The 19,233-nt window shown below is 35.5% G+C and overlaps 1 protein-coding gene across 1 annotated transcript in view; it reads left to right on the top strand.

Moving 5' to 3' along the window:
• The window catches only part of LOC109539972 (mucin-2-like), a 13,977-nt gene extending 9,750 nt beyond the window's left edge, over nucleotides 1-4,227 (top strand). The window contains exon 2 of the mRNA XM_019908060.2: nucleotides 1,077-4,227. Within this exon, the coding sequence (XP_019763619.2) occupies nucleotides 1,077-4,181 (3,105 nt within the window). The 3' untranslated portion in view covers nucleotides 4,182-4,227. The remainder of the gene's footprint in view (nucleotides 1-1,076) is intronic.
• The last annotated feature ends 15,006 nt before the right edge of the window (nucleotides 4,228-19,233 follow it).

Genomic DNA, 19,233 nt, shown 5'->3' with positions numbered 1-19,233 from the left:
CTTTAGAAAGTTTAAGACCATCATTTAATACCATAAATGTGGACGAAGGTCCAACCTTGAAGTCATAGAATGCCAATTTATAACCTCCATAATCAAAATATAGAAATTACCAAAGCAAACATGTAAAACCAACAGCAAGATCACAAAGCAAGATCATCTCCTTGAGACAAAGGTTATAGTCGAAAATCAAACCGACTATGGAAAACCAAATTTTGACCCCAAAACAACAGATCGATATAGTGATTATTCTCTAAATTGGCCCAATTTTGTTTACATGTTGTAGCAGGTAGTTCTCGTATTAATAGAATTCCATGCCTTTTCTTCTAATAAAATCTTAAATTAAATTCGTTATAAAAATAAGCAGTTTTCAACAATAATGGCTAGTGGTCCACCACAAATCTTCACACTTTAATTTGCAGAATCTATAGAATAAAACCGCTAAAACAACCCCATTTCGACCACTTTTTCGCAAAGAAGCTCACGTTGATCAGCATTTAAAAATATTTTTAAGGCTTTAAAACAAAACATGATTGGGATATTTCATCCGTAAGCTACACAGGACCCGTTTGGAACCAAACATTTCTGATCACAGATTAGTACCATTTTAAGATGCACCTAATGAAATAAATGTCAAGTTTGAAGCCGCTCCTGTAGTGCATTCGAACGGCGCACCCAAGACACAAAATTATTTCAGCTTTTCCTCTTTAGGGCGATTTTACCCATCGTTCTGATTTCTTCTTCCCAATAAATCAACCCAATAATAATAATACTTGTCAATAAATACAAAATGAACTTCTGTTTTTTTTTAATTTATTTTAGCAGAAATTCTAAAATCGAATACCTGTAAAACATTCATTAGTCATAATGTTAAGTCAAATTAATTCTTCAAAACTTGTACAAGTTGCCCTCTTCTAAAAAAGGAATTGATGTTTCTCCGATAGTACGGTCTACTATGTACTTAAAAGTAATGCAATTGTATAATATGGATTATTACTTAAATAACCAACAGCATAAAAAATTAAAGCCGATAAATTTGATATTTATGGCTAAGGAACTAATGGTTGCCTTTTTTTCAGTATCTTACAGCTTTACCGTTGATCATTTTCAACTTGTTGCACAATGGAGCCGAATGTGCTGATGGTTACAGTTACCCGATTCCACCAATACCATTTTCGGGCCAACCAGAACCGCCTTTACCGCCTTTTCACATAACAGCGGTGCCTCCTACAAGAAGTACTGGATATCTATATACAAAACCGACAGATGTATTTCCTTATCCAACTAGCACCACTCAAAGAAGTACTACCAGAACTTCAACACAAAAAACCGGATACACATATCCTTCACCAAAAGTTACTTTCACTTATCCTACGCCGAGGGAAACTAGACCAACACAGCGAACTACAACACGAGCCACAGCGAAAACCACTCCATCTCTTAAACCCAGTACAAGGCCTTCAGGATATACATATCCAACCCCCAGGATACCCTTTACGTATCCCAAGATTTCGACACCCAGACCGAAGCAACCATCAACTCCTACTATAAGTTCTTCTAGGCTTACACCGCCTCCGACAAGAACCGCGAAGCCCACAGGATATACATATAACACTCCAAGAATTACGTTTCGATATAAAACGCCTGCACCTATAACTACAATAATTCAAACAGAAACTACGACTCTCAGAACGACTGGCTATCGGTATACCACGCCAAAAGTTCCATTTACCTTCCCGACTACACCTTCACTAAGGACAACAAGGCCTACAACTGCCCGAACAACAGCCACCTCCACCTCGAGACCATCAACAACCCCTAAAACAACTACAGAGAAAGTTACAGGTTATACATACCCAAAACCAAAAACAACGTTTTCGTATCCAACCACTACTAATTCGCCAACCAGAACAACAACGATTACAACTCCTCCATATACATATTCAACAACTGTGAGATCAACTACTCCTAGAACTACTGGTTATACATACTCTACACCTAGAACTCCGTTTACCTTTCCTAATACACCTTCACTAAGGACGTCGAGGCCAACGACTTCCAGAGCAACAACGACTTCCACGATAAGACCACCATCCACTACAAGGAAAGTTACAGGTTATACATATCCAAAACCAAAAACAACGTTTTCGTATCCAACCACTACTAATTCGCCAACCAGAACAACAACGATTACAACTCCTCCATATACATATTCAACAACTGTGAGGTCAACTACTCCTAGAACTACTGGTTATACATACTCTACACCTAGAACTCCGTTTACCTTTCCTAATACACCTTCACTAAGGACGACAAGGTCTACGACTCCCAGAGCAACTACGACTTCCACGATAAGTCCACCAACCACTACAAGGAAAGTTACAGGTTACACATATCCAAAACCAAATATAACATTCTCTTATCCGACTACTACTACTAGACATCCAACACCAACTACAAGAACAACATCTCCATACACATATTCGACAACTCCATCTCGATCAACAAGCTTCAAGCTCACTACACCTAGAACTACTGGCTATAGGTACTTGACACCGAGAATTCCGTTTACTTTTCCCAGTACACCTTTAGTAAGAACAACAGCGACTTCTAGAGCACCGACTGTCCCGACCAGGCAATTCACAACTTCGAAAACTACTACAACAAAAGTTTATGGCTATACATATCCAAAACCGAAAATAACTTTTTCGTTTCCCACTACTACTAAATCACCAGCAAGAACTACGAAAACAACAACCATAAAAACGTCTCCATATACATTTTCAACTCCAACAACTCGCTTCGACCTAACTACACCTAAAAAGATAACTAAACGGACAACTCCTGCAAATTCAACTCCTGCAAGTTCGTATATACCGCCTCGAAGCACTACGACGTCTAAGCCTCCAACTCCGAGAACGTTTCGAACGATTACTCTTCCTTCAACACCAGGAAGTTCGTATGTTCCTCCTGAGATTAAAACTAGGACTCCAAGAACTACGCCAGCACCAACCACACCTGCAAGAACTAGAAGAACATCAATTCTCACTACTCCGTTCAGATTTATTACTCCGTCCTCAACACCAGCAAGTTCCTATATTCCACCTCGCAGTACCACAACAACAATACGGCCGACGTCTACCCCAAAGTTACGAACCACCACTACAACACCTGTAACCACACCAAGGCCGGTTTCCTCAACAATACAAAGCACTACTCGTTTTACTACAGTTGGAACTCCGTCGACTCCGGGAAGTTCTTATATTCCGCCGCGTAGTACCACAACAACTGCACGGCCAACGCCTACGCCAGAGTTACGAACAACAACAAGAACACCTGTAACCACGCCAAGACCGGKTTCCTCAACAATACAAAGYACTACTCGTTTTACTACAGTTGKAACTCCGTCGACACCGGGAAGTTCTTATATTCCGCCGCGTAGTACCACAACAACTGCACGGCCAACGCCTACGCCAGAGTTACGAACAACAACAAGAACACCTGTAACCACGCCAAGACCGGTTTCCTCAACAATACAAAGCACTACTCGTTTTACTACAGTTAGAACTACGTCGACTCCAGGGAGTTCTTATATTCCGCCACGTACTACCACAACAACTACACGGCCAACGCCTACGCCAGAGTTACGAACGACAACCAGAACACCTGTAACCACGCCAAGACCGGTGTCCTCAACAACACGAAGCACCACTCGTTTTACTACAGTTAGAACTCCGTCAACTCCGGGGAGTTCTTATCTTCCGCCGCGTAGTACCACAACAACTACACGGCCAACACCTACGCCAGAGTTACGAACCACAACTCGAACATCTGTAACCACACCAAGACCCGTTTCCTCAACCACAAAAAGCACCACTCGCTTTAGTACAATTACAACTCCGTCAACTCCGGGGAGTTCTTATATTCCACCTTACAGTATTAAAACTACAACACTGATAACTCGACCACCTTTTAGAACGCCATCAACCACTCCATTTAGAAGGCCAATCACCACTCCAACCCCCTCAACAATTCGTACGACTCCATTTAGTCCACTTACGACACCATCAACGCCAGGGTTTTCTTACATTCCACCGCAGACCACATTTACAAAAATCACTAAAACTTCCATATCCACGCCAGGTCCCAAATATTTGCCACCACAACTGAATTTGATATTTTAAGACAACTGTATATAATGCCTTTTTGTATAAATATATTTGAACTTAATTACGCAGTTTTTTTATACTGTTTGGATTTTCCGAGTTCCATCATAAATAGCCACTATTATTGGACAACCATTACTGAGTCATACTTTCTGATATCACAGTTATAACACACTTAAACTCAAATTAGCAATATCGGATATTCAACTGTGCTTCTCTTTTCGCATCATATAATTTATACTAGTCAACAGCACGTTTAGAAGATTATATACATTTTATAGTATATTTGAAAAACCATTTAGTAAACCATCTGCTCAAGTTTCAACATACACATTCAGCTTTTCTATCGCTGCTTCTGAATACTTTTGACCTGTCGGGACCTCTCCGTCCCTGTTCATGTTGACAACTTAGCTGCTGAGTCGCATGTTGAAACGATTGTCTTTAATTTTAGCCCTTCGTGTGGCTTGGTCACATTTCATTCTAAATCCATTGCACTCACAGATTACTCAGCTTTAAAGATGTTTTTAGGTATCACCCACTTGCAGTCAACTTATTGTCCTGCTGAAGATCCAACTTCCGTTTTTCCAGAGATGCTGTCACCGTTCACTTGGCCTGCTTTTTAAATCGTCCCCACTTCTTCCTTCACTGACAATAATTTAGTTGCTGAGGCAAATATTAAAAACATCTCTGTTAATTCAACAACTTCTGCGGGAGTGATCACTCCTGAACACAAATCTACTAATCTGTTAGGATATTTATTCAGCTTCAAAGATGCGATTCTTTGCTCATCATGTTTCCAGTGATGGGGAGTGAACCAATGTCTTCGAACCAACAAGTTTTATTGGCTTGTTGGTCATTATTTTGGAAAATAACTGCAAGCGGTTCTGTTAACCAGCTATGAGGATCGCTTGTCTATTGCAAGTCCGTAATGAACGTTTTGTTTATCAGATCAATTGTTGTCTTGTTTCTTTCTTGTCTCAGTTTCTGTTGTTGCTGATATCATTTTCCATAGTTCTCCTTTTTGTTTCAAATAATTTTATTTGTCACTTTTAATATATTATCTAAAGTGATAAAGTGAGGAATGATTTATTTTTCAGCTGTTGCTGCAATTGTGACGCATAAGTTACGTATACAATACGTGAACTGTGAAGTCTTCATTTCTGGTCCAACTAATTCATGTTTAAGAATAAATGAGCGCATTATGGTCGATGGTGATTCGACTACAGTTACTTTTGCAAACCCTCTTTTTGCAAAATTTACTCTCTGCTCAGTAATTAGAGAGTTGTGTGAATGTTAACAAAAAATTAACTGGCAGTTCAGCACTACTTTAGTCACTATTTTGACTGGTTTCTAGTTTTAATAGCAGTTTTAATACACAGCAAAATATCAGTAATTTTCTGCATTTTGCGCAGATTTTAAAATCAAGACACATTTTCGGTCCCATCACAATTTACGTTCGCCAAAAAGTAAATAAATGATAAGTTGCCTCTTAACAGACAATCGTATTGGCACCAAAAGAGGTTTTAAAGACTTTTAGAAATTTTTTAGAAATTTCTAAACTAGATCTAAAACTTTGGATCAGCTTTCAATGTTTATTGCTTTTTAAGCATAATTAAACTGTAGAAAACCTAGCTTTAAAGTATATAACTTTTTAAAATCTAACCATGGCAGCTATTTCAAAGCCGAAATATTTTTTAGGAAAATAGCAATTTTGCTTTTATAATATTCAATAAACTATGCCTTCATAAAAATATTCCTGGTGCCATCTTTTCAAATGCTATCAAGTGTTTCACATTTTTCCTACAAGACTTCAAAAACGTCATAAGTGAATTGATAATAGCCCAATATGCCATTTTGTGATAAAATGGGTAATATAACTCACAATTGTAAACCAGACAGAATTTATGACTTCTATTAATGTATAACGTAGGATTTTCAGGAATCATCTATAATCTTCTTTTTCATCACACTCGTATGTATAGATTCCATTTTTGATGTGTTTCATAAAACTTTGTCTAATCAAATATAAAAACTATCTTGGCATATATCGTTGCAAGCATCTTAATGAGACGAAAAAACCTTTTATTTCAACTGGTTTCACTTCAGCTTTCGCTTAAACGTAAAACGAAAAACAGACATTGTTCTATCCTAACTATTTAATCTCAAAATGCTTTTAAATACTTTTTGGTCTAGTCAGTATCATCTGTTTGTTTTCCCTAAAGAATTGCATCGCGGGATTAAAAGATAAGTAACTTTATAGAACGTACCGACCCCGAGAAAAGTTTCTTTTATTTTGTCTCGGAAAGTTTAAGAGCGCTAATTTCATTTTGAATCATCCGTTTTGTTTAGTATCCGATTTGCGCCGTCTTGGAAATTAAACTTTCAGAGTGTTTTTGTTACTCATTTTCCGTGCGAGCTTAACAGTTTACGTTTGCTGATTGCCTGTAAGGGGTAAGTATGTAATGCCTTTTTGTACGAAAATGCATTAAATTATTGTGTTCGTTTCAGCATAAGTTAGCAAGTAGTTTCACATGTTGGCACTATACGTTGTTCACTTAGCCATTAGTGATTACAGTGTGTTGTTGTACAGTTGTAGTGTGCCTACTTAAGGTGGTAATAACTTTATGGATTCTTATGGAACTATAGGGGTTTGCGGAACTTTTTTATTATTTATTTAACGAAAGAAAAATCATTCTCTATGAAAAGTTCTACATCTCCAAAAAGCTAAAATACGCAAAAACAAAAAAGAAAGCAAAAACTATTAATTTTGCTCAAGAGTAAAGTACTTAATTTTTGATAAGGTTAATCATTGTAATTAAAAAAAGTTGGTCAGAAGCAGAAACGGAGCTCAAATATGTAACCTTCTTAATCAAAAATAAGTCTTTTTACAAATTCCCCTCAAATAACCCGGTTATACCGTTATTATATATTATAATTATATATATTATATATTACATATAAGCAAAAGCAAAGAACTAATAAACAAATTTTCACAAAAAAAACTATCCACGTAACTTCATTTGCATTTCCATTGCAATGATAGACAAAAATGTTTTGTTTTTAAATAGCAAGTTGTAATTGCATATTTGACCGATTTTCTCAAAAATAAAGAGACTTTTGGTCCTCTCTTGAGCAATATTAATATTTTTTAACCAGCTGTGTACACGGCGGCTATAAAATTAATGAGCTGCTCCTAAGCCTACTGCTAAATAGACTTTTTGACGCATAGCACATTGTAATGGGCTTATTTTAGTAATCAACGAACGTAGTTGATAATAAGGGCCTAATAATAAGTAGATACTAAAAACTAATCGTAATTAATAAAATAAATCTAAAGAAACCGTAGTAGTAGTAGAAAGTAGTTATTTCCTGTTGAATTCAGCTTCTAACACTAAAGCAGTTACTTGCACACAGCAGAAAGTCAATTTTCTAACGAGCTATCCTCGAAAACGCAATTGGCAAAATAAATGTTATTTTGAAGATTTTTACCTTATAAGTAATTACAGCCTTCTGAATTGTCACGCACAGTATTCAACAATAGGTAGAGCCAGTGCAAAAAATGCACGCTAAGAAGGCAAGTAGTATCAAAAATTAATTCTTCACGTTATTTGACTAATTAACAGAAGGCCCTAAATCTTAGCGAATTCCCTAACGATTAGAACACTCCATTAAGAATTTAAAACCACTGTAAGATTAAGTAGTTGTGATAAAACATTGCCCGTTGGAGTAAATCTTTTGAGCTACTAGGGTAAAACAATAAGCTAAAATTCGTTGATCCGTGAAGAGATTCGTTAAGAGAATTAGGCAAATATTTCAAATCTGTCAAGTGATCTCTGCCTGTAAAATAACATTACGAAAATAATTTTCAAGATATTTGGAGTACGAAATTTTCGAGTGAGGGCACACTAACTTTTAGAAGCTAACTGCTAAAACGATTTAATTATGCGCAACAACCATATTCATTTTTAGCAGTACTACGAATCGAATTTCCAGTTGATATCCAGTTTAATCGAATAAGAAGGCATAAATAATAACAATAATTATTAACAGTTCCGTCAAACCACCAAATCATAAGTTAACTTTATGTTAGCCAAGTTGTTTTTTTGGCTCAATTTTGTTTCCTCGCATTTAATGGATTACACAGAGTTTGTTTGTCAAAATATTGCAAAATTAACACAGAAAAACAAGTTTTCAACTAGAAGAAAATCGTAAAGGTCGACCTTTCTTTTGAAGTTACTGTACATTTTAGGTGACTTGTAATGTTGATTGCAGCTTTCTCTGAAAATGATAATTAAACAAAAAGCGCAAGAGCGAAGAAACTTCTTAAATTTTTGTAGTGTAGAAGGGTACCAACATCTTCAAATATCTTACGGTTTTAGGCTGATCGGGAGCCCAAATAATGCAATCTGTCAAGTTAATCCCATTTCAAAATAATCATGTAGGTATTAGCAAGGAGTAAAACTGCATAATCACTTGCCTATTTCAACTTCGACAATAGTTTCCAGTATGTTCACTTTCGGTATTGAACAGTCAGCATTTATCACATGAGCACATCACATGGGAAAGCGTTTTCATATTTTCATTTGTGTTTCATGAGTGGTACAGTTAGAGAATTTGCGCTTTTCTACGGTTTCAAAGCACTTGGAAAATAATAAATGTCTTAATGTTTGCTGCATCCCTTGGACAAACTGAATACCATTTATTTTTACGTCATATTAGATTTAAATATCAAATTTATTAAAATTCTTAGTGGAAAACGCTTTAACTGATCAACATATTAAAATAAAAGTATACAGGGAATCAAGAATTTATTGCTTTGACCATAATATGAGAGTTTGCGCTGAAATAAAAATAATTAAATGGAACTTAACAATTATTTAGCTGTCGCATTTATCAGGAAGTTTGAGAATGCAATTCCCAAATTTTATTGACTTTTTTGTATCCTAGTTCAGGTAATTTCACAATTAAATTTTTTCTAAATATTTAAATAAATTCGAAGTAAATTTTTCCTTAGGAGAGTTTTGTATGTTTTCTTACGAAGCGACGACCAAATTGTTTCGAAGATGTATAAAAAATTAATTTTTCAATCTCGAGCGTCACCATAACAATTCGCAATGGAATAATATTTAAAGTTCGTTCCAGACATTTGAAAACTTTTATTACAGTGTTGCGCAGACTGGTTCTGCTTGATGGGTTTACAAAGTGGCAAAATTCATACAAATAGCATCGGCAAAAAAGACGATTTAAACGTATGGACTCATGCGAGAAAAATAGGAAGAGTGCAAAATACGAGACGTACTGGAGGCTGAGGTCTAAGAGCTCTCAAACTGGTGCTAGGAGCTCTTCCTAGTGGCAGCTAAAAACTATACTTATTTCACGGATTTACGACTGAGTAATCAGATACTAAACACTTTTCAAAATTCGGTCGGCTTTTCCAGAATTGTAAAACGACCGAATGTAATTTCGTTTCAGAGTATTCTGGTTTGGACGAACTAGTTTTACAAGCACGCCTTGAAAAGGCATCTTTAATGCCTTCGAGACAACTTTCATAAATCCTACGACTTTTTTACTTCCTTGTTAAATGTAGCATTTTTCGATTGATTCCCTATTAAGGCATATTAGAATCTGGTTGTTACATCATTTTAACAGTACCTTTTTAAATTTCCCTGCACAAGCTGTTCATCTGTTTTTAATGGAAATCTTTGCTAATAAATAGCAAATTGAAATATTTTCATACAAGTTTTCGAGGATTTTTTTCTTTGTTACATTTGCATAATATGCCAGTTTCTATACATCAATCCGTCCGTACCTATTAGTTATTATGAAACTTTAATATTTGGCATATATAAATCTGGACGATACCAACACCGGATTTGTCTCCTTGTAAAAGGTAAAAATTTGAGGGTTTAATTAATATTTAACGCATACTTAACAATAACATTCCATTTTGTGCTGCCCTAGAAATTGATAAAAATATATTTAGATTTTCCTGCAAGGCAAATTTTGAGATGCAAGCTTTTCGATGATTATAGACGCACTAACGAGCCTGCTTTTCAAACGAAGTAAATTCGGTCTTCAGAAAAAGAGAATGTATACGATAAACGAGAACTACTGAAACCATTGCTATACTCATAAAAAATATGCTTTAAGTAATTGTTGAAGAAGGTACAGACGGCAAGAAAAAATGCGATTTATACAAAAATCTACCCTCATATGAAAATATTAGGTCATTCCTACAATGAAAACTGATATTATGAGGCCCCAGTTATTTTCGACTTTTTAATTATTTTAGGATTTATCGATAAACATAACTGAAGGCTCATATAACGGGCGTACGGGTTGAAATAGAGGTATTTTCCTATAAAGTTGCCTGCATCTGCTGTAATCATTGCAATTATTACACTTTTCAAATATCACGTTCTTCTGGACTGATGAGGGTGACTAATTTATAAATCCTTTAGTAAAATATCCTCTATCATTCTGCTTGCCTTTTAGTTTCATCTGCAATTCCATCAGTTGTTGATGGCTGTGTTGATTTACGCATCAGCTGTCAACTAACTTATGCAGTTGCGAACCAAAACCCCTACTACAGTAGTAACTACATTTATTAAAAAATGTATGGCAAATTTCTTCTAAATTTTTATCTCGAAGTTGACTTGTAAAATTGGGTGCGTAATAAATTAAGTCAAAAATAGGTTTTAAGGATTCTTAACAATAATGCTATTTTAAAATAGCACAGATGTAGTAACATATCGTAATTTCAAAATTTAAAACCTGAAAAAAATATTTTGTTATAATGAAAACTGTACCAAAAATCAATTTAATATCAATGAACATAAAAATATATTTGTACCAAAATAAAGAACTATTAGAGAAAATAACAAGAAAAACAGCTATAACAGTTAGATACAAAACAATCCATAAAAATGATGTAGCACTCACCTATTGTGTTTTTTTAATGACTATATGTACTTACATTTTATCGCCTCGTTTCTATTTTTGAATTTCGTCTTTGGTTTACGTGTTGTCACCTTTCTAGTTCGTCTGTACTTTCTCCCTTGTTGTTCATGGTTTATTAATTGTGAGGAATCCAAAGTCGCAGAAATCTGTATGGAAAGTTTCCGACATTAGTTAAGTAGTTGTTAGGTTGGAATAGGCTCGAAACAGGTCCTGGGGTGCCTGAGGTTGGCGTACCTCGACATCTTATTTACATAATTTTTTGTTCGGATTGATATCGAGGAAATTCTTGTCATGCAGTAAAAAATGCAGTATCTGACACTGGTTCAGAAACTGCATTTTTCTTCTCTAAGAAAAACCGATCAACACCATTTATGCATTTGGTTTGGTGAAACAGACTGGCAATTTACATATTATTTAATATGTTTATTGCATATAAGCATCTGAGTTCAACTACCTATACTTACTTTACTAAATTTAAAGGAAATATGGAATACTTATCGAAAAAATTACAATGTTAGGAACGATGACGTTAGGAAACAAAACTTCCTTTAAAAAAATATTTTAAACTCATGTATGAAAATCACCAAAATAGCCATCCAGATGATAACACGATTAATTCATAAAAACAAAACATTACTTACTTTTAGTTTGTACGTAAAGCAAAGTCTGTATAAGAATCTTATGGCTAATGAAAACTATACAGGGTGATTCAAAATTGACGTTGTCTGGCGCTGTTATAGGAGTACAGAAAAAATAGTAAAATAAATTAATTGTTATTAAAAACTGAGAAATTTCCAAAAAACTATCTCAGAAATACGGCAACAATGTTTTTCAAGGTAATCTGGCTAATTAACATTGCGCAAATACATGTTGCTTCGGATTTAATTAAAACTCCGGTAACCATGGAATTATACAGACTGAGAATAAGATAGACAAGTATAAACGGTAAATTCAACATGATTTGTTGACGAAATGTTGACCTGTTCTCATAACCTCGAATATTGGTGTTTCAAAATAAACCATACAACACCAAACATTTGAATGGTTAACTCCAAACAAGCTAGGGCCTGGGTAACTCTTATCAATCAGGTTCAGGTTCAGGTTCTCGTATGGAGTTCATTAACTCCTGCTCCATTTGTAGCTCCTTGTCCTGTGTGTATCGTACAAACGTGGTAGGAATGTAGCCCTTCCTCCGTATTTATTTGGTGCTTGGGAAAGTGTCAGTTATTGTGCTCTGAGTGCCCCAGGAAGGCCCTGATTCGATTATGTCCAATACTCGTTCCTCTGTGCCTGGAACCCGAACATCTATTGCCGTCCACTATCGTCCTGGAACCACTCTCCTCGCCCCTTGTTGGCGTGAGTTCTTTCAGCTTCTGCCATGTTACTGTAGCATTTCCCCTGAACTAATCGCATATCCGCAAATTCGTGAAAGGAAATTCACAGTAAGTCACAGTTTTACAAATTATTGTTATGATTGACAAGGGCTATCCACCTGTAACTATCTGTTAATGACAAAAAACACCATTGCCGCTGTGCCTTTTCATCAAAAACTTGTAGAAGATAACTTTTTTTATTTCAAAAATTTTCGTAATTTGAAGCAAATATCGTATTTTTTATTTTTGAATGCTTAAGTATTCCAACATGCTACCAATTAAACATGGAACAATTTCAAAATAATGCTTAATAACAAAGTGGAAATTCAATCTTCTACTGTTAAAATCTTCTAGAAAATTTCGAAAAAAAAATGTTCAATATTTTCTCGGACTCTCCAAGTGAGCCTCTATCACCCCTTAAAAGGAATGACGCCAATTTTGAATCACCCTGGATTTAAAAAGGCTCTCTGTATTCACCCAAAACCGAAAAAAATGAGAGAAACCTATTTTCACACAAACACGCGTTGAATCAAATGTTAGGACGGTCTCGGTTGCTCCAAATATTAAATGAAATGTGTTAGTAAAATACACGAATTACTTTATAAAATTGGCGCTTGAACATTTATCTCCTCCACTATTAATCCTAGGGACCGAACTCCAGGGCCAAAACTACACAAAATGAATAAATACAATTAACGTTCTAATCAAGGGCCTTTGTGGCATGATATTTAAAGGGATCAAAGCTCTTTGTGATGCTTAGATATGCTGCACAACACGTCGTGGACGTCCCATTCACAGTACATACGGTTAATTCCCGACACGTTCTCTGCTAAATCTTATTTAGGTCGGTGGAAGTCACATGTGTAATAAACAACCCAGCCATTAAGTTGACAAATATGAAATATCCCTTTATTTTACAAAGTTTCGTGTTTAACCTGAATATTAAGAAGCCAGCAAATGCTGTTAGCATATTTGTCTCCGCAAGACACTTTTCATCATTAGTGCTAGCGACACGTCTATTTAATAGAGTAATATCTTTTCTTGCAGTTCCTACTGCAGGCGACCTTAAGAGCGATGACCACTTAGAAGGGCATAAAGGTTTGTCTTGATTATCAACGTCTGCTCTGAGAATGTTGTAACAGAAAACAAATATATTTCTCCAGTATCAGGTAGTATACAGATTTTTCTCATTGTCCAAATGGTTTCTCAGCTTCAACTTTTTTTTTACTACAACCAATTTATTATTATTGGTTTTGCACAATTATATTGCCAGTATCAATCTCGGAAGGTGTCGTCGGGGGGCATTTAGTGAGCCCAAAGCAAATAGTAAAAGAAAACATTTCTGCCTGAAAGCTACGATATTTATTTGCATAAAATTATATTTTAATTCGCATTTGATAGCATTTTTCTTGCACGAAATAACGATTCATTATTTATCGAAAAACTATAAAAAGCACTTCATATTTTTCTCAAAGAAAACTTGCTTTCTTAATTTTGGTTTCTGCGGTTATTTTTTAAAATTTTTTTTCAACAATGTAATTATGTAAAGAAATGATTTGATTTGTAGACAATAAATTAAATGTGATATAGTAGGTGTGCGTATTTTTATGGTGCTTGGGATCCACTTAGTCAGATAAAATTATATGTGTTATTAAGTGCATTCATTAATTCGGTTATCATTCAAAAACATTGTTAGTTGGCTATCGGTACCTTCGTAAATGAAAGGGAAAACCAACGTGTCAGCTCTTCTCGAAATGGCACAGAAATGCAACATTTTATAATGAAACAATTATTATAAACATTAAAATTAATAATGTGCAAAATAATGAAACGAAAAAATTGGAACATCGGTTTTAGCTTACACCGCAAATTGTGATTGATGATGATGTGAGTCGGAAAAACTTAAAATGTTCAAAATGTTGAAAAAAGCTTTAAAGTTGTTGGCGTTTGTCTTATATTAAGACAAAATCAGTTACCAAATAAACCAACAGAGAAAGGAATAGATTCAAGAGCGAAAACCTAAAACCATGCCTCTGTTGTTATGTTGAGCATTTACCCTTAATTTTGAAAAATTATAATTGTAAAATATAATCCAATGTTTCACTATTTATACTACCCGATTATTACAACCATTTAGTAAGATACAAACTTTCCGAAATTTCAGACGGAGGTCATTCTACAAAATAACTATTACCTGATATCTTTGATCACATTATTACAATCGCCATAAAGTTTTCAATTCTCAATACAAAAATTAGCTCCAGTTATCAGCAAAGGAAAATTATATTTTTAAACGGCAATAAAATAGTACACGTTTTTAGTAACAATAGCAATATTCAAATCGATGAGAAAGTTGCAACACTCTAAATTTAATTAAAGTCTTAATTATACACTTCGAATTCCGAAATTTGGAAGTTTAAAAACCATTTGAGCTCAATGCTCATTGATGCGAAATAATCTCTATCAAATTAAATTAGCCTTTAACCAGATCTCACAGGCCTTTCTAAAAGCATCACTGCTATTAATGAAGTGATGATTATTTGTGATTCTTCAAAATGAAATAAACTTTTTCGATTTAAAGAGCTTTTAACCGTTTTCAGTCAAAAGAATTGCTTAAATTACGTATCAATATTTGAAATGTTCGGCGGGCCTCAAAGAATTTGATAGAAGCTTTGTTAAATTATTGGTAAATGATGCTTGTTTGATACTTTTTATTGAGATTCATATTGAATGCAGCTAACAGCCCAGCGATTTAGTGTAAAATCCGCATCTTTCAACCTTTCAACTTGAAGTATTTACGTGTTTTCCGTTCATTTCCGATATTAAATAAACATTGCCTGTATGCGGATATATTCCAAGTATAACATAAAATACCTTCGACATCCACATATAGGTACATATGTAAACATATAATTTTATGGGAATTTAAATTTCATGATTTTTGCATGATACAGTGTAGCGTTTCCTAGACCAGGTCGGGTACAAAATGAACGTGTAGACAGAAATAATGAAAAAGCTCCTAGAAATACTTTTTATTATTTATTATAGTAGGCCGGCCCATTAGATACAACAATAGTCTATTGTCTGTATTTAATTTTAATAGTGTCTGATTTCTTCAAGAATCACGCCTAATCACTCCCAATGGCTCTACTTCAGGGCCTTCGTGTTACTTCCTGTCTACAAAAATCCTAATAGTTATAAACGATCTTACTGTGGTGACCATTGTTTATTACAAATATTCTTCTTCTTCTCCTATCGCAGGTTCGCTCTTATGGGAGCTATCTTAATTTCATAAACTGCCACGCCGAATAGTTGACTGTTGTTGTAGCCAGCTCAGTCTTTCAGATTTTTGAGCCATGAGAGGGAGACGCACTCCCTCCACACTTTTTTGCTGATTTTGGCCTTTATAATTTTCTGAAGTCCGATGTTTTTGTGGCCTCTCATAACATATCCAAGATACTGGAATTTTGTCTTTTTCCTGGTATTCTCGCCAGGTCCTCGTTGTTAGTAATTTTGTCTGTCCCAGCGATTCGCCACATTTTGCGGCAGCACCACATCTCAAATGATTGCTGTTTGTCTGTGTGAATTTACCTACTTGAGGGTCCGTGATTTCATTCCGTACAAAAACATGGAAAACGTATTACGACGCAGCGTTCTCATTTTAAGTTCCACCTTATTTCGAGTTGTGAATATCATTTTACTTTTTATCCATGTCTCTGGTCATCTCATTCCGCGATCTTGTGTATAATGTGATGTGTAGCTGATAAGTGAAATAACATTTTCTCGGATTCAGTTTCTCAAAAATGAGCACAAAAGTAGCGATCAACAGTTGAGTAGGAATTTCTGCTTCTTCATAGGTTATAATGAAAAGGCCTAAGAGACTATAAACTGCGTCTTCATAAAATAACTGTATAATTTCTATGGGATCTCTCAGGTCTGATCAGGTCGAACAGCTTTTCCTATTGCACTTCGGACTTTAGTATCATTAGATGTTTGTCTTTTATTTCAGCTGTGGATCTGGAAGATCTTTCCTCATGAAATAATTTGGAGAGGTATATTTTCCATGTATCGATATTGTCTACTCTGCAATTCAATGATTCCTTTACACGTACAAAGTACTGACCATGTTTTATTTTATTTAAAAGAAATCTTCCAAAAACGTGTTAGTTAATATAAAAGAGTGGCCATTTGAAAAAGAAACAAACTCAGTTAAGAGCAGCTAAGATAATTTATACAAGAACCCCTGGACACCTAAATTTTACTGTCGAAGGAGGCACTTTTGGTCACTTAATTGACCGCCCATTTGAAGATGATTTGAAGGTTTTAAAACACTACCACCAACATAACCAAGATGGTCTTATCGACGATACGAATACCTACTTGACATATTGCAAGTAATTTACAGTATTGCAGTATTTTTACATACAAAAAGTGTTGATGATTTGCCGTTGAATTTGCATATGCATTCTGACGTAAATTCGCAAAATTGCATACGACTTTCAAAATAATCTTCATAAAGTTCCCATATCAAATGTATTTGGTACCGATCAAATTTGTATTTTTTTAAATTGCTTAAATTCTAGTTCGTTTAGCATCGGAGACCGTTTTCCATGGTCTCGTACTTAATGTAGGATCCTGGAAAACGGGCCAAAACATAACCATCTCAGTAGTTTTACTTACTACTGGGTTTTTAAATTGACGTTTTTTATTAGCTACTAGACCCTCGATATTTTGCACCAGTTTTTAAATGAGTTTTCGGTTGACATGTTCATATATAAATTTCGGAAATTTCATTAGCATTTTGAAGATTTCCAAAAACAATGAAATTATGCAACCCCATAAAAATTTAATCTCTTGATCCCCTGCTGGAAAGTACATACTTTCGCCACTGTGTTCGAAGGCGAAAGCATCACTTTTACCCATTACAAATTTTATTCATCCTGTGTTCAAAGTAATAACTGGCGCCACGCACGGTGATAGCTTGATTTTGTCACTGGCTGTCACTTGACTGTTTGACAACATTTTCAAAGGTTGAAAAGTGCATGACGCCCTCGGCTTCGCCTCGTGCGTCAACTTTAAGCAGTTGCAGAACTTCGACCTTCGGCTCTTGTACCGTAATGTACTGTTTTCGGTCTTCAGATAACAGATAAAAGTTCYATGGAAAACTTCTGTSAAACGCCMAAAATTGGTGAATCTGAAAGTYATGGTGATTTTAGAAGCGGAAATGGATGAAACCTCACTTGGCCTAAGATAATGGCCAACTAAAAAAAAACGAAAAATKTAAGCATATTTTATTATTTACCTAGGGACTTTATTATTATTATTATTGACCTAGGAAGGGCAATATAACATCTGACTAGGGAAATGGAATAAATAATGGTGATTTCCCAGGATAGTAGTAAAATTATTATTATTATTATTACATCTTCTTCTTCTTAGCGTGCCTTATCCATCGCGGACGTTGGCTATCAACATGGCAATTTTAATTTTATTGACGGCATTTCTAAATAGCTGTATAGATGTAAGTCCAAACCATTGGCGTAGATTTTGCAGCCATGAGTGTCTTCTCCTTCCTGGTCTTCTTTTACTGTTGATCCTTCCTTGAGCTATTAACTGGAGTAGACGATATTTTTGATGTCTCATTATATGTCCGAGGTATTCCAGTTTCCTCTTTTTAACTGTGAGTGTAATTTCTCTCTCTTTCCCAATTCGCTGCAGCACCTCTTTATCAGCTATGTGGTCAGTCCACGAGATTCTGAGGATACGGCGGTATATCCACATTTCAAAGGCGTTTATTTTTTTCATTATTGCTTCCGTCCTTATCCATGCTTCTGCTCCGTAGAGCAGAATTGGGAACACGTAGCACTTTGCCAAGCTTATTTTTAGAGGCAGRGATAGATCCTTGCTTGTGAATACACCCTTCATGTGGTCGAATGAAGCTCGAGCTCTTTCAATCCTTGATCGGATTCCGGTGGCCTGGTCCCATCTTGCATTGATCAGCGTACCAATGTACTTGTATGACTCCACACCCTCGATCGTCTGGTTGTTTAGTGTAATGCGCTCATTGTGTGTCTGATCTTTGCTCACCACCATCCACTTTGTTTTTGATTTATTTAGGCTAAGACCGTGGTCTGCGCTCACTTTCTGTATTCTTTCCATGACGCGCTGCAATGTCGTCTATGTTGTTGGCTAGTATGACTGTATTATCAGCATATCGCACATTGTTAATTCACTCTCCGTTTATCTGTATACCCTCTGTTGCCTCCTCTAACGCTATTCCAAATACGTTTTCCGAGTATATATTGAAGAGGAGCGGAGACAGGATGCAGCCCTGCCTCACTCCTTTTTTTATTCCTATGTTGTCCGAATACCGGTTGTTCAGCTTTATCTTAGCGATTTGTCCCCAATCCATGTTTGCGATTATGCGGATATCTTTATTATCGATGCCGGTATTTTCGATGATCTGTAGTAATAGCTCATGGTCTACGCTGTCAAACGTTTTGGCAAAGTCGATAAAGCAAACATATCCTTTTTTGTTGACATCTCTACATCGTTGGATAAGAACTTGTAGACTAAAGATAACTTCTCTTGTCCCAAGGGCATTCCGAAATCCAAATTGGGATTCACTGATGTTTTCTTCATATTTATTGTATATTCTGTTGTGGATTATTTTCGTGAAGACTTTTGTAATATGATTGATGAGGCTGATGAGTCGGTGTTGATCACAGGTTTTTGCG

Source organism: Dendroctonus ponderosae, unplaced genomic scaffold (assembly GCF_020466585.1).
Source record: "Dendroctonus ponderosae isolate FM_Combo_2020 unplaced genomic scaffold, Dpon_F_20191213v2 Dpon_F_20191213_3, whole genome shotgun sequence".
NCBI lineage: Eukaryota > Metazoa > Arthropoda > Insecta > Coleoptera > Curculionidae > Dendroctonus > Dendroctonus ponderosae.
The sequence above is the reverse complement of the archived record's forward strand: the minus strand, read 5'-3'. Positions and strand labels throughout refer to the sequence as shown.